The 15,560-nt window shown below is 60.5% G+C and overlaps 2 protein-coding genes across 4 annotated transcripts; one reads left to right on the plus strand and one right to left on the minus strand.

Annotated features, from left to right (window-relative positions):
* The first annotated feature begins 14 nt into the window (after positions 1-14).
* Positions 15-6,846, plus strand: PRDX6 (peroxiredoxin 6). Its single transcript, XM_080601739.1, has 5 exons — positions 15-207; positions 344-500; positions 4,064-4,210; positions 4,768-4,914; positions 6,177-6,846. The coding sequence occupies exons 1-5, from the start codon at positions 116-118 to the stop codon at positions 6,306-6,308; spliced, it is 675 nt and encodes a 224-aa protein (XP_080457865.1). The 5' UTR covers positions 15-115; the 3' UTR covers positions 6,309-6,846.
* A 1,227-nt stretch (positions 6,847-8,073) lies between these two features.
* On the minus strand, positions 8,074-15,550 carry FAM78B (family with sequence similarity 78 member B). Of its 3 annotated transcripts, XM_080601730.1 has the most exons (3): positions 15,197-15,550; positions 12,115-12,256; positions 8,074-8,421 (listed from the first exon to the last, which is right to left on the minus strand). In XM_080601730.1, the coding sequence occupies exons 1-3, from the start codon at positions 15,457-15,459 to the stop codon at positions 8,197-8,199; spliced, it is 630 nt and encodes a 209-aa protein (XP_080457856.1). In that variant the 5' UTR covers positions 15,460-15,550; the 3' UTR covers positions 8,074-8,196. The 3 variants fall into 3 exon arrangements, with proteins under 3 accessions (XP_080457856.1, XP_080457855.1, XP_080457857.1); XM_080601729.1 differs by having other exon boundaries at positions 8,074-12,256; XM_080601731.1 differs by lacking the exon at positions 15,197-15,550 and adding an exon at positions 12,583-15,188 and having other exon boundaries at positions 8,074-12,256.
* Between the last annotated feature and the right edge of the window lie 10 nt (positions 15,551-15,560).

A 15,560-nucleotide genomic window follows, 5' to 3' on the forward strand; every position in this document is an offset into this window, starting at 1 on the left:
CGAGGCCCCGCCCCCTGCGCGCGGGCCCCGCCCCCCGCGGAGAGGCCCCGCCCCGCGGAGCCGATCGCGGCCGAAGCGCTTCGGGCAGGGCCGGGCCGGGGCCGGAGCCGCCGCCATGCCGGGGCTGCTGCTGGGCGACGAGGCGCCCGACTTCGAGGCGGACACGACGCAGGGCCGCATCCGCTTCCACGACTTCCTGGGAGACTCGTGAGCGCCGGGACGGGACGGGGGGGGCCGGGGGGGCGCGGGGCGGGGGGCCGGACCCCGGCGGCGGGGCCCTGCCCGAGCGCATTCGGGTAGGCGCGCCCGGTGCGCCCCTCACGGCCCCGCGCTGTGCCGGCAGGTGGGGCATCCTCTTCTCCCACCCGCGGGACTTCACGCCCGTCTGCACCACGGAGCTGGGCCGGGCGGCCCGGCTGGCCCCCGAGTTCAGCAAGCGCAACGTGAAGATGATCGCGCTCTCCATCGACAGCGTGCCCGACCACCTCGCCTGGAGCAAGGTACGCCGTGCCCCCGGGCCGACCGAGAGCCCTCGCGGGGCCCCGGAGCCGCCGTCGGTAACGCGGGGGTGCCCAAAGCTCAGGGAGGGCGGCTTGTACGGGGGAACAGGACAGCAGGCGTCCGAGGCGAGCATCGGTCTTCAAAGGGTGCAGCTCGCGTCCAGGCAGGGGGAAGAGAACAGGGGACAAAAGGGCGCGTTAAACATAAATCGGCAAGTAAGAGCGCGTAAGACCTAAAAACCATCCCTAGGAACCATAAGAAACATGGCGCAGAAATAAAGAGCTCGCTGAAGGAGCGGGAAAGCTACCGATGAAAAACCTCAATTGCAGCGTTGTGGGGCCAGGCAGCGTGGCTCCAGGTGAGAGGGGTGTAAAACGAGCTTTGGGAAAGATACGGCCAGGGCACAGCAAGCCCCGGGTGAGGTACCTGCCTCTCTTTACTCTGGAACTGGGAATGTGCTCACAGGTTTTCCGGGAGTGAGACATGCATGCAAATAAGGAACGATAAAGGTGAGAATTTGCACAGTCCGGCATTATTTAACGACTGAGCGGCTTCAGAAGTTGCCTAATTGCGTTATTGCTTAAACTGACCTCCGTACCTGGGTGGTGCACGGCCCGTGTCCCACCGAGCCTCAGAAGGGCCTGGGGACAAACAGCATACAAATCTCACAGCCCCAGCTGGGATCTCTGCGCTGGTCAAACTGGCTGAAACCACCGGTCAGATCGCATTAAACACAACAGACAGCTTGGGTTGTGGTTCGTAAGGCAGCCTTGTGTCCTGGTGTGTTAGAGCCCTTTGAAGAACTGTAGGAGAATTGCTAACTACCACAAAGCCCCTGAATTTCCAGGAAACTTTCAAATGAAATCAGCTCTGAAAGGGAAGGCTCACTTCTGCAGGGAGATGGGAGGAAGCACTGGACCGTGTCAAGGGAGGGAAGCAGCGAGCTTCCTAGAGGGTCTGCAGGGACGTGTGGTGCTCAGCATAGTCAGATAACCTGCAGGAGGTGAACAACGAGCTGCTTTTGCTGATGGTCCAGAATGATTCAGCACAACCTCAGGTAAAAGCAGGAAAAGTTGCAGAGCAGCTTCAGGGCGCCGGTGGGAAGCAGAATAACACGTTTGGAAAAACAGCCAGAAAACCACAGAGAAAGTCGGAGGGCAGCAGTCCAAGCTGCGGGGAGCTTTCTGCCAGGCTGGGAGAGGCCTCAGAGACAGTGGTGTGGAAATGTCTCCTCAGCACCTGTGAAAACCTGTGAATATCCTCCAGAGCAAAAGATCAAATCAGTGAGGACAAATCCAGAGCAGACTGGAGTCTTTCGTGCAGCCTGCCTTTGGAATTGCCCATCTCACAGACTACGGGAGAACAGGAAAAGGTGCAGAGGGGGAGCAAAGCTGCCTGAAGGCGGGGCAGGTTTTGTTCAGTGCCGAGCAACTGGGTCCCTTCTGTGTGGGAGCAGGAGGAGGCATCAGGTTGCGACCCACAGAGCTGAACTGGGAGGGCAGCTGGTAAGATCAGATGCTGTGCTGTAAATGTTCTCCTGCCCAGCCATGGAGCTTGGATGGAGGTAGCACGCCTTGGTGGCAGGTGCCTCTGAACAAAAGTGGTCTGTAGGAAATGCTAGACTGAGATCTAGAAACTGTAGTTTCCTTCGCTAGGTCTTAGGAGTCTCAGGAACAAGCAAAACTTGGGGCAGTTAGATCTCTCTGTGCAACATTCCTCCACGTTCCTGTGCTTTCTCTCTGGATGAAGCTCGTTTCATCTGGAGCACGGTCCACGAGGAAGCACATGGGCAGGAAAAATGGCTGAATTTTGCGAGAAACAACAAAGGAGCTTCTGCTGCCTTTGGTGCCAAATTTCAGTGGGCAGACAGGGCCTGGAAAGTTGATAAACTGGGCGGGACAGCTGACCTGGCAGCAAAGAGCAGGGCTGTGAACCAGAGCATAGCCATAGCTGTCGTGTCACTTTGCCCAGCTCTGCTTACCCAGCCAAAGATGTCACGGCTCTTCTTAGCCACCCCTAGCCAAGACCCAGGGGCTTGCTCAAGGTCTCATAACGAGCCTGTACCTCAGCCGGAGATGAGTCCTGCTCTGCTGTCTCCCCGGTCTGTGCACTGCTTCTCCAACACCTGGCTGAAGGGACGAGCTCCTTCAGCAGGATTAAAGATGGTATCTGCCTCAGCAGCACCAGGTCTGTGGCATGCGGAGAGGTGGTTGGCTCCTGAGTGGTTGCTGCAGGGCTGTCAGAGGAGGTTTCAGGCCCCTCTTTGATTGCTGCTGCCTTAGCCTCAGTTAGTTGGGTGAATAAATTGCTCTGATGATGTCTGGTTTCAGCCTGGACTCTGGAAAGAAAAATGGTTTGTAGGGAAGTGAGTAAGTTGTGTGTTGTATTGCAAAACAGGGTGGGGTTTATGAAGCCGTTTTGTATGGAGATTTCCTGCAGCATGAAGTTACGTGCGTTTGAGAATGAGTTATAGTCCTTAAGATTTGCATACGGCTTCTCAGCTCTCTTCATCCCCGCTCTGGAGAGGGGGGTGCATGAGTGTCACTGCCCAGCTTCCCTCTACAGCCTCCTGCAGCTCCGCAGGACATTCAGAGACGGGCTGGCCTCTTGGCTCTGCTTTAACAAGGCAGCTCTGCGGGAGAACAGAACCGACTCCCTCCCAGAGCAGGCCAGCACGCAGCCCAGCAGAGACAAACAGCCCCTTTTTGCAGTGCACCGCTGACTCACCAAGGCCTCGGGGTGAAAGCAAGCGGAGAGAAACGCTTCAAAGGAAACATCCTGCCACGGGTGCACCACTTGACCTGCTTGCAGCATCCTGAGCAGCCAGGGCAGGGTTGCAGCCCCTTACATCACCACCATCAGCCTAGGGGTGCTAGCACAGGGCCTGCCTGCTCTCACTTACAGCATGCTCTGAGCAGCAGCGGGCATTGCCTGGGGCAGCATTTCCAACCCTGCCCTCCCCACGTTCTCCCTGAGAGGGACCCAGCCTGCCCCACCATGCTCAAAGCCCAGGAGGACAGAAACTTGTAAGTTCACAGCTGATCCTGCAAAGCAGCGGCGTGCGGGAGGCTCCTGTCCGTGCTGGAGTCTGGTTTGTTCCCCTGCAGCATAAAGAGGACGGAAGGAACAGGCAGCTCTGTTCTGGGGCAGAAACCTTGGAATAAATTTGCTTCCATGCTGGCAGCTGCTCTGCTCGTGCTGCCTTGAGCAGGCTTTTCCCAGCCCTGCTGTGGCTCGGCACAACTCGTACGGCTGGTACTGCAAACTGCAGAGATAATGCGAATGTTTTGGCCAAATCCAGATCTGATTCAGAGATGGTCAACATCCAGTTCCTGCGTGAAGCAGATAAAGCTAGGACTAGCACAGGGAGCAGCCTCACAGACTGTGGTCACAAGGGAGAGCATCCGTGGGAGGTGACGGTTTTCCCCGGGGTAAAAAAAAACCTGTTCCTTAAGAACAGTTAGAAAAAAAAAGTTCCTTAAAGAACACGGTTTGGTTCAGCCTGTGTCCCCCATGGTGGATAGAGGGGAGCACGAGCATTTCGGTGGTTTTATCTCTGCAGGACATCAACGCCTACAACGGGGAACAACCTGAGGAGACGCTCCCCTTCCCCATCATTGCTGATAAGAACCGGGAGCTCGCTGTCAAGCTGGGCATGCTGGACCCCGATGAGCGGGACAAGGACGGCATGCCCCTGACTGCTCGCGTGGTGAGTGCCCGGCCCGGGAGCCTTCTGCGCCTGGCAGCCCCCGGCTGCGGGGCACCGAGGTGGGGGCAGCTTACCTGCGTGGCTGTGACCATCTCGGGAGCCAGGCTGACTTCCCGGGGCTAGATGCACGAGTTGTGCTGCAGGAAGGAGCTGGCGCAGCCCCGGCCTGCTGGCAACAGCTCCGTCTTGCTGCTGGCACCAGCTCATCCTCGTGCCTCTCCGGACGGAGAGGGAATATTAAGTCCTTGATCTGTTGGACTTTCCCTTTCCCCTCTATGTTTGTGTTGAAAGGCCGGGGGAAAGAATTTTCAAGTGGCAAAACAAGGCAGCGTTAGAAATAGGAGCTCCCAGAGCAAACGCTGTGTTCCTCATGCCTGGGAGTCAGTGTTTGCCCTAGGAGATAGCCACCGCTACTTTCCAAGCACCTGCAAGCACACAGGACACAAATTTCCCAAGACAGGAGGAGGAGGAGGGCTGAACGGATGCATTAGGATAAACACCTTCTGCCTGGCCCCTGACGGTGCCCCAGGAACCTGACTCTGTCTCCCTGTGCTCAGGTGTTCGTGTTCGGCCCGGATAAGAAGCTGAAACTCTCCATCCTGTACCCAGCCACCACCGGGAGAAACTTCGATGAGATCCTGAGGGTGGTGGACTCTCTGCAGCTGACAGCTTACAAGAAGGTCGCTACCCCTGTGGACTGGAAGGTGAGGAGGGGAGCAGAGCTCAGCCAGGCCTTGCCTGGGCAGGGGATGTAGAGGTGCACTGAAACATCTGCCTGCTCCTCTTGGGGGTCACCAGAGGGAAAGCTGGTGAGGAGCCGTGATAAGAGTTGGATCCTAGCACAAGCCCCGGGGGCGCTGCTGTCTGGCATCACGCAGAGATCTCCCTTCCCTCCCTTCAGCCCTAGGTACCAGCACGTACAGGACCTGGCCTTTCTAGCTATCAGCATGGGAGCTCTGGGCCAGGGCAGGTCCCACAATTGCTGACTGATAGGGGAGAACGTTACCAGAGCCAGCAGAGCAGCAGGTGTGAGCACCTGGCAGTGCGAGTACCTAGCAGTAGCTGGGGGCACCCTTCCTGCCTGGCTCGCTGCTCTGCTCCCTTCGAACCAGGAAGGGCCGGTGCGGGCACGGCCCCGCTTTGCCCAGCACTTACACAACCGTGTCCCAGCCCCGTGGAAAATAACCAGCTTCGTTGTTGCTTACTTGCTGCCATCCCTGTGCAGCAGCATTGTTTCAAATTCCCCACATATTTGGGGCAGGCAATGTAAAGCAAGAAGAAAGTGCAGCCTGGCTGCTTTCGCTAGCCAGCGTTTCCCTGGCCCAGCAGAGCTGCCCAGCTCTTGGGGCTGTCCTGCTGCTGGCTTTCAGAGCCGTCACCAAACAGTGGTGACAATGGAGCCAGAGGGGACACTCCCGCTGAGACAGTGTCCCCTAAAAGCAGAAGTCTAAGGTCAGTAATTCCACGCGCAGTGTAAGCAGCAGGTGGAGGCAGCCTTGCTCTCAAGACCTGCCTCCTGCAGCGTGAGTTAACCAGTCTGGGGGGCAGCTCATCCCCCCCACACACCTTGCAGGGAAGCACAGCTCTCCGTGGGGCTTGGCACACCAAGGGGGAGCCAGCGCTGCCCGCGCAGGGGCACCTGAGCACTGGAGGAGCAGACCCAAGCACGCTGTGCTCCCTCAGGCGGCGCAGAGACGCAGCGCCACCCAAATTCCTCTCCCGTTACTCCCCGTTCCCGCGGGGAAGGGCTGGGCCGTGGGATCCCGTTGGATCAGGCGGTGCAGCTCTCCCTTTCCGCACCACCCAGGCTTCCTGGCATCTCTCCCAGGCATCTCTGCTCCCATGCAGAGCTGCAGGGCACGTGCCCGGGGCTGAGCGTTTGGGGGGAGGCAGTGCCACCCATCGCCACCTGCACCCGAGCCCGCCAGCACCTCTGCTGCTCTCACGGTTCCCATTTGCTCCCCAGCCCGGCGACAGCGTCATGGTTGTGCCCACCTTACCTGACGAGGAGGCCAAGAAGCTGTTCCCTAAAGGAGTCTTCACGAAGGACCTGCCGTCAGGCAAGAAGTACCTGCGTTACACCCCGCAGCCCGAGTGAGCGGCCCTGGACGCAGCAGGCAGTGCTGCCCGTGCCCGCACCCGGCCTCCCCAGCACCGTGTGACACTCACTGACAGCTCACCCCCGTACTAAACCAACCCACGTCCCTTTTGTCCCCCCCACGCCCCCTCAAACTAAAACCCCGGGTGTTTTCTTGCCTTGAATCAGCCCCGCAAGGAGGAGGTTAGCAGACTGGTGGCAGCTCCGCGGCTCACGCCGTGCTGTCTCCTGTTGAGCACCATCTGAGCTTCTCCTGGCAGCCCAATGGGAAGGACGGTGGCAGCAGCCAGGCCCCAAGGCGTGTCCTGCTGGGCTCGTGTCTCCCATCAGGTAGCTGAGGGTGCTCCGAATTGCTGTGTGCCTCTAGGAGCAGCCGTCACTAACCCGGTAACAACTTCATTTGCTCCCCTCCGTACGGGAGGAGCTGCAGAGCAAAATCTCTCACTCACTGCTTTCTCATCTCTTGCTGAAAGTTGACCAATTATTTTCAGCTTCTATGGAAGAGGGACTAGAGGAAATAAACTCGTCTTCAGTACTACGTGCAGCGTCCCTGGTCTGCTTTTGTTGGTGTTCACCCCCGTAGTGTTGGTGCTTCGTCCGTGGCGCCCCGAATGATTTTTGCTCGCTGTGGCTTTGCAGCGGGGGGTGCGCCCACGCTCCTGGCCGGTGGCAGCACCACGGGTTGCCTTGTGACTGCCCTATAAATCGGGCACTTGGGGAAATGCCAGCGGGTTACAGGGCAGCCGTGCTGTCCCTGCTTCAAGGAGCCTCAGCGGGGGAAGGAGGGAGATGGCTGCTCGGGGAGCGTCAGCCTGGACCGGGAGGTAGCTCCCCAGGGCACGATACAACCCCTGCAAGCTCCTGCCTGCTCCTAAACCTCAGGGATTTCTCGCCTCGATCAGACACTTACCTCAAAGCCGTGGGCCTGCGAAGTCGGAAGGAGCGTGATTTGCTTTCCGGGCACGTTCCAGCCCTGCTGCACCAGGGACCAACGCTTCGTGCAGGCCCAGGCTTGTCAGTGATGAGCAGTGTTCTAACAGAAGGCTAGGGAAGAAACCCACCGGCTGAACAGGACACGGGCTGCCTGCCAGCGTCTCGCAGCGCCCAGCACAGTCAGCAGCACCTGCCACAGTGCCCACACAGCCAGCGCCCAGCGGCTGTCTGCCAGCACCTCCTCACACAGGCCACGCCACCCCACTGAGGACATCCTTGCCCAGAGGCAGCTGCCTTTCAGGCTGAGAACTCCCCCCTTTCATTGCCAAAATAAAATTTTACATTAATGCCTGGTTGCTGTCAGGGACAATACATGGAATATTTGTATTTTTTTCCAAATGTTTCAGTTGCTCCTTCTCCCCTCCCTCCCCCCAGCTGTGGAACTTTTAAGTTACCCTGGTTTATAAAATTCTCCGTTATCCCCATTTATTATTTTTACTAAAAGACAGTGGGGAAAAATAACACCACCTGGTGTCTGGGTGGAATCTTGTCCCCCCCCCCCCACCTCGTTCTGCGAGAAGTGGGAGGGGGATCTGCAATCCCAAAGGGGAAACATCCTTTCTCTGGGCATTTTTTCAGCCTTACCAAGCTTGACAACTTCCCAAGGTACCCACAAGCTGCGAGAGCTCCTGGGTTTCTTGCAGGAGCGTGGCACGCGGCTCTCCCCTTGATCTGATTGCCTAAGGGCAGAGGGCAGCCCGCATCCCTCTGCTCCTCGAGAGCTCGCCAGCCCGAGGCAGCCAGACTGACTGAAGCAGACAGAACGCTTGGGTTCCAGCACAGATCGAACGCTTTTCTTTTAATCCCAGAGAAGTGAAATGCAACATTTGTTCGAGTTTGCGATAACATCCAAAGACAGAAGTCCAAGCCCCCTACTCGGTAAAGTCATTTGTGTTTAAGGCACTCTGCAAAACCAGCTTTCGTCTCCTCTTCCTTCCGATTTTCCCCACACGGCAGCAGAATACCCGATTTTCTCTTTTCTCCGTAGTGACACCCGCACGTCCTTGCTCTTATCACCATCTCCGGAAATTGGCAACATCAAACACCACGCGAGCCGAACAGAAAGACACCGGGAGGCCGGGCCGATAAATAGAGACGGGCACGGGAGGGAGCGCAGCGCCTGGGGGGGCACAAGGGGGCTTCTGCAGGAAAAGGACAGGCGCGGGATGTCCTCCCCGCAGGCATTTGTGTCATCCCCCTTCCTTTTCCCCAGTTCTCCCTCCCTCCCAAAAGGGGACAGGATGGGAGCAGGTGCCCGCGAGCGGGCTCCCCATCGGCGCTCCCGAAATCCACGAAGGGGGTGTGGGGGGACCCAGCCACCCCTGCTGCCCCCCCCCCCAGAGTTCCAGCCGTCAATAAATAGAAATCAATAAATAAATCTCAAATAAATAAATAAATACAAATACAGAAATAAATAAGCGAACCGAGCACGCCGGCGGGCGGGCGCCGGGGAGGAGAGGGGCGGCAGTGCCGGCTTCGGCTTGGCCCGCCTGCCCCGCAGGCGTTGCCTTGCACCACGAAGCCGTGCCCTGAAGCCAGAGGGACGGACGGACGCCTCCCGCAGCGCCCGAGTGGCGTGGGGGCACGGCCCCGAAAACGCCACGGGATGGAGGAGAAGGGGCACCTCGGGTCCCTCCCTGAGATAACGAGGCGCCGGCTACGAGCAGGGAAGGAGGGAGGAGACGGCCCACGGGGGGTTGTGGTGCTGAGCACAGGAGGCCGGGTGCTCCCCGGGGATCTGGGGATGCTCCTGTGGAGCCAGCACCGGGGATCCCACTCGGGGCCCTCATAAATATGGCTCGGGGCGGCCGAGAAATGGGCTGATCCCGGGCTCAAACGTGCAGGCTTCCAGACCAGACCCGCACAGGGACCACCCCGAGGAGCCACAGCTGTTCCCCTGCCTCCTTCCTTCCCTTCCTCTTTGCTTCAGCTTCGTGCCGCCCCTCACCGCACCGTTTCACCAGGCTCAACCCCAGCCCCAGCGGGGCAGCTACGGCCGCTGGGAGCAGCATCCCCACACCAGCACCCCCCCTGGTCCCGGCACCGCTGCCGTGACCATCGCCTCTGGGGGAAAAACCCCAGCACAGCACCATTCGATCCGGCTGCCACGCTGGGGAGGGGTTTCGCAAGAGCTTTCAGGATCATTTCTGTCCCAGTGGGTCAAAAATACACGTCGGTCTTATTTCGCACTGAAAGGTACTTTCCCTCCGCCTCCTCCCTCAAAGTTTAACACAAATTGGATGCGAAGTTTCCAACAGCTTGCCAGGCACACTTCTGATAAATGAAACGTCAGCGATGGCTAAAACTGCCTTTGATTGTGCATCAGTATAAAAACACTGGCCGAATCTCACAAAAACAGGGTGCCCCCCAGTGCTGACCATCTCCCCGCAGGGGTTCTGCTCAGGACAGCAAAGCAAACCAGGGCTCAGAGCCTGCCTTCCCTTCACACTCTCCTCACAGAAGGATTCACCCAGCCCTCACTAACCCGAAATGCGACGGTTCCCAGTCCACCGAACCCCTCCGCCTGCACCAGGCCGAGCGGGAGGAGCGGGGCCGCAGCCCGCAGCACTTGAAAGTGTTCCTCGAGGTGTCAGCACGCAGCGCTCCCAGAAGAGAAATAAAGAACCGAATCCGTAGCAAACGCTACCGAGGATAATAAATAGCCTGGGGGTTTCACAGGGATTTTTGGTCTAAGACGCCTGGGGAGTCCCTTTGCCTGCGGGGACCGGCCCCCAGCTGCCCGGGGCGCACATCCCAGCCTGGAAACGCACAAGCTGAGGCTGAAGCTTTGCAGAGACTCGCGCGTGCTCCTGGGAGCGATGCCCCGGGAAGGCGCCGCCCCGAGGCGGGTGCACACCGGGCAGCCGGGTGCGAGGAAGCGCTCCCGATGCCGCGAGAAACTCTGCACGAAAGCAGCGAAGGAGACCACCCTTCCCCAGCCCTCCCGGCAGCGGGACGGCCGCTGGGAGCTCCGAGCAGGAACACCCCTCGTCCCCGCAGCAGCAAAACCCCCGGCACACGAAGGCAGGGGCGCGAGCCAGAGGGACGGCAGGGCTCGTGCCGGGGCGGCGAAGGGAGCGGGGAAAGCAGCAAAAGCCACATTCGTCTGCCCAGGCCCCTCGGGGAACGCAGGGCACCTGAAGCTGCCCCCGGGCAGGGGCAGAGCCGCCATGGCTCCCGCCTCTGCTGCATCCAGGCGGGTGCAACCACCAGGGCACAGCTGAAAGAGAGGAAATGTTGCTCCCCTGCTGAAACAAGCAGGGAATTGCACGTCCAGCCCGCAGCACCAGCACCTCCTCGCCGACCAGAACGATACCAGCGATCCAGGCAGCGAGGAAAGGGCAGGGGGCGAGGAGAAAGGCAAGTAAAAAGAAACCCCTTATCTGCCAGCCACCTGCAGCAGCACGAGGCAGCACGCTCTCCTCCCCGCCGTGCACGCCCATGAGCTGTGCAGCTCCACGGGTGGCTACGGCTGAGGCTCCCCACACACGCAGGCGTTTGCAGGGAAGATGAACAAGCGCCCAACTTCTTGCTACGGGCTCCCGTCTGCAGTGGAAGCACCCGAATCCTGGAGTACCTCCAAGCTTTTTTGGCGACCACGCAAACGCCGTCAGTAACTGCCTGCTCTCCCTCGCCTAGGTAAACAGGCACCGCTCGCGGTTTCTCTTCTGGCTGAGAATAATTTTTGCTTCTGCAAAAAATAAAAAAAAAAAAAAAAAAAGGGCTGGCGGGGATGGGGAGGGGGAGGTTGAGGAACTGCAAAGATTTAGTGCACCTTAAAACTAAAGGACATCTAACCTGCCCTTAGGTCTCACTCCAAGATGGGAATGAACTACGCCACCTCCTACGTTCACGACTACTCCAAACACACCGAGATGCATGCAAAATGTCCCGCTGCGGAGAGCCCCTCTCGGGCAGAGACACCCCCTGTCACCGGGCTCCGGCCGGGCGCCAGCTCCCGCACTGCTCCCAGGCCCTTCCAAGTCCCAGCGAGCGTGACAACGGGCTGATTATCGATCCAAAATGCATAGGTAGAGACACCGAGGGGAAGGGCGACCGCACAAAGCCCCCCGCCCCGACTGGCAGGCATCGTCTCCTCTTCTACGGCTAACGGGGTGGAAAGCAGCATTTGCCACAGGCACGGTTTGATGGCGCTCTTGCTCCTCACGTCTCCCTGCAAGGAAGCAGGAGGCGGTCAGCTAAGCCAGCCTCTTTTCCAGCCGCGAGCCCTAGGAGCGCTCAAATCCACCTCCTGGGGAATCCGCCAGCTCAGCAACCCCTCTGGGCAGCCGGGCCGGGCTCACGCTCTCTTTCCAGCTAAGGAGAAGCCGTGTTTCCAAGCGCAGCTACAAAGGCAGGTGAACCCAGGAGGTCTGCTTTGGCTCAGGAACCCCGTGCGTTCGCACACGCCGGCACGCGCCCCGGTGCTGCGCTACTTGGGAGGTATCACAACTATAGGCTGGCCTCGCTTGGGTCTCCACATGAGGACTTGGGCATCGTTGGCGTTGGGTTTCACTAGTGCGTTTGGTGGGATGGGCTCCATCCTGCTCAGGATCCGGGGCTGCTCCTGCTGAGTCCTTCCCACCAGCCGTGCCCGCTGCCCCAGGAGCTGCATGGGATCAACCTCAATGTCCACCCGCATCCTCCACTTTATAGTCTGCAAGATGATCTTCTCCTTGGTGGTGGTGTTCATGGCCACCAGCCACGTGGTAAAGCTCTGGTCCCTTTTAATCCTGGTCAGCAACGGCACGTTGCTGTTGCTCACGGGGACAGCCCACGTCACACTGGGGTAGAAATTGTCATTCATGCTCACCGAGAACCTGGAGATCTTGTTCGTGGGGCCGACCAGGGTCACCGTTTCCGTGGTGTTTCCGTACCAGGGGTAGCTCACCCCATCAGAATCGCTGATGGCTTTTACTCTTCCTTCTCGCAAGTCGGGCAGCTCCCAGCTCGACCTAGGGAACGGAGGGAGAAAGGGCAGGTTATCGGGGAAACGGCAGCGACAGCGCCCGGGCAGTGACAGCAAGGGAGGGACTGAGGCAAGCCGCTGCGTGCCAGCACTTCCAGGGAAAGCACGTGCTTTGGACCAGGGGGAGACAGCACAGATAAAGGGATGACAATTCAGTCCGAAATCCCACTGAAAAAGCCATTTCTCCTGCAGCCACCAGAGGCTTTGTACCCAGCCAGAGCCACGCGCCAGAGCCCGTCTCTGGCATCAGCCACCAGATCCTCCCCCCGGCAGCGCTGACTCAAGCGCAGAGCTTGGGAACCATCTTCCCACCTGCAGGAAGCCACCGAGGACCTCATTCAAGCACAAATTTGTCTTCAGCTCCTTCGCTGAGTCAGTCAGGGCCAGCAGAAGCCTCCGCTCTGCCAGCACAATAGCATTTTAATTAACCTGCAATCTAACCAAACGGGCCAAAACTCATTTCTGAGCCTTTTGCAGGTCACTCGCTCCTTATTCAGCTCTTGATCTAAAAAAAGAAAGAAGAAAAAAAACCCTCGCTGTGTGTCAGCTGCAGCACAGCCACGGCCGCACACGCCGAGCCTGGAGCAGCTCCCCCCAGCCTGCAGCTCCGTCTGCAATTTTTACACCCCTAAATATAGGCGTTTGCTAAGACACATGTGCAGTAATTAAATATCACAATTATGCCTGCTGCTGGTGTGATGAAATCCCTGCCATGCTGCTGGGGTTGTGGGTGGGGGGGGGAAATTCCAGCCAAAATCTTGGCTGCGGACCACACGAACACCACCAGGCGGGTGCGGCAAGGGAGAGGATCACCACGTGGCAGCTACGAGCTGGGAGCGGGGACAGCGGCCACCCGGCTCCAGCGAGCCCTAGCCCAGCTCCCAGGTGTCTTTCCTGAAGTCCTGAGAATGGGAAAACAGACACTCTTTGGGTGCTGAACCCACGCTTTAAATTTCAAGCCACTGCCCCGCACACCCAGAGCGAGAGGTGGCTAAGGATCACCTGTGCAGCGTTGTGCTGGGTCTCTGTCTCGAGGCAGGTCAGGCTTGCAGCGTGCCAGTATCTTTACCCAAAAAAACTGGCAACGTCACTGCTGGGTATCACAGAAAGGAGAATAAATAGAAAAACCTTTAACTTCTCAGACACGTTGCTCCAGCTGAAGCCTCCTGCTGAGTCAGAGCTCAGCTCCACACAGGTCTGGGCTCCGAAGCCACCAACAAGGGGACATCTGGCTTCTGTCCTCCCTGAGAAGCGGCAACCTGCACTCGCCCCCACACCCCCAGCACCCCACTGTGGTGCAAAATGACCCTGCCCGCTCCGAAAGCGTGAGGACGGGGTCATCCCCGGCATTCCCTGCCCGAGCCCAGCTCCAGGCAGCTCGACCCCACGCCGGCCATAGGGCCATGCAGAGGGCAGCCCCCCTGCCGCCCCCGGGGTCCCAGCCCTGTGCCCTTGGGGAAGAGCAGGAGGCCGGAGGAAACTGATCCGGCACCTTGCTGCAGCCCCTGGCACCCAGGAGAAATCCGAGCGGGGCTCTGCTTTCAGGAAGGGCAGCCAGGGCAGGGCAGGGCAGGCTCAGCAGCTCGAGGCAAAGGCAGGACCGGCGCCGGCTGCTCCCGCTCCCCAGGCAGATCGGGGCCGGGGGAGCTGCTCCAGCCCCAGCTGGCGCTCCCGACAGCACCAGCAGGGACAGGACCGCAGGCGAAGGCACGCCAGCGCCGTGTCTCCCCGCCACGAAGCCCGGGCAGCCCGGAGCTGCGCGAGGTGCCTCCTACTTCCAGGGAGAGGATTGCCAGGGCAGCCTCCACCTGCTCCCGCTCCCTTGCGAGCTGCCTCCGGCGGGGACCGCGCGAGGGCTGAGGAGAGGAGGAGCTCTGCCAGTGCTGGTTAGGGGGATGCCCGGAGAGCCCAGCCCCTGTGGGGCCACACGGGCTCGACAGGGCTTTCTGCGAGCACCCCACACGGCGCCACGCAGAGCCCCCCCCGCCTGCCTGAGAGAAATCAGGGCTCTGCAGCGCCCAGGCAGGAACCAGGAGAAATGAGGCCGATGGGACGGGCTGAGGACAGGCCTGGCCGCGAGCGTGGCACCGCCCGGCAGCCGCCTGTGGGGACGGAGCCCCTGGCTCAGCCACCTCCTGCCTGCAGCCCCCGCACCAACGCGGCCCAGCGCCAGGGCAGCGCGGGTGCCCTGGTGGCAGGCTGGGTGCACACTTGCTCCTTGGCGTCCTCCCGAGCCACCTGCGTGGAGCCTTCAAGCGACTTCCCTCAAACCTCTCCCAGCAGGGCTGCAACAAGGAACACAAGGCGATGGCGTCGAGGGAGGACAGCGGGGAACCGTGCTGGGGCCTCCGTCCCCTCACGGAATTGTGCTGGGGCCTCTGCCCCACCGTGTAACGGCACCGGGGTCCCTGAGCCCTCACAGAACCACGCTGGGGGCCCATCCCCTCACAGGACTGCTTTGGGTCTTTGGAGCCTTACGGAACGGCGCTGGGGCCTGCACCCCCCTCATGTAACGGTATCAGGGCCTCCGTCCCCATCGTGTAACAGCGCCGGGACCCCGTCACCTCGCTGAACCACACCGGGGTTTCTGGCCCCTCGCGGAATGGCACCAGGGCCTCTGTCCCCACCATGTAACAGCACTGCTGCCTCCATCCCCCTCAGGTAACGGTATCAGGGCCTCCGTCCCCATCACGTAACTGCGCTGGGGCCCCGTCACCTCACCGCTACGGGGTCTCTGACCCCTTACGGAATGGCACCGGAGCCTCCGTCCCCGTCACGTAACTGCGCTGGCGCCTGCGTCCCCTCACGGAGCCACACCAGGGCCTCCGTCCCCACCAGGTAACGCCACCGGTGCCTCCGTCCCCGCCGCGCAACGCCGCCAGACCCGCGCCCCTCACAGCCCCCCCCCGGCAGCCCCCCAGCTCACACGCCGAGGTCGCTGTAGGTGTTGTAGAACTCCATGTGGTTGCAGGCCTGGATCCAGCCCACCACCCAGGTGTGGCGCCGGGCGATGGGCGGCATGAGGACGCGGGCGGAGGCGCGGAAGTAGGGCGTGCGGTAGCGCAGCACCACGGGCGAGCTCTCCTCGATGGCGGTGGCGGCCGGCTCGATGGTGGCGGACACGTCGGACACCACGATCTGCTCCCGCCGCACCCGCGCCTTGCACGCCACGCTCTGCAGGCAGCCCATGGCCGCCGCCGCCTCCCCGCCGCCGCCGCCGCCGCGCTCACCCGCCGCCGCGCCGCGGGGCCGAGCGGCAGCCCCGGCCGGCCCCCCCCCGCCCCGCCATC

This window comes from Anser brachyrhynchus (assembly GCF_964034855.1).
Source record: "Anser brachyrhynchus genome assembly, chromosome: 8".
NCBI lineage: Eukaryota > Metazoa > Chordata > Aves > Anseriformes > Anatidae > Anser > Anser brachyrhynchus.

Coding starts and splice junctions, on each gene's coding strand:
- PRDX6 (XM_080601739.1), top strand. CDS start 116: ATGCCGGGGCTGCTGCTGGGCGACGAGGCGCCCGACTTCGAGGCGGAC. Junction 4,211..4,767: donor TGCCCCTGACTGCTCGCGTG/GTGAGTGCCCGG, acceptor CCCTGTGCTCAG/GTGTTCGTGTTCGGCCCGGA. Junction 4,915..6,176: donor CTACCCCTGTGGACTGGAAG/GTGAGGAGGGGA, acceptor TTTGCTCCCCAG/CCCGGCGACAGCGTCATGGT.
- FAM78B (XM_080601729.1), bottom strand. CDS start 15,459: ATGGGCTGCCTGCAGAGCGTGGCGTGCAAGGCGCGGGTGCGGCGGGAG. Junction 12,257..15,196: donor ACCTACAGCGACCTCGGCGT/GTGAGCTGGGGG, acceptor TCCGTTCCCTAG/GTCGAGCTGGGAGCTGCCCG.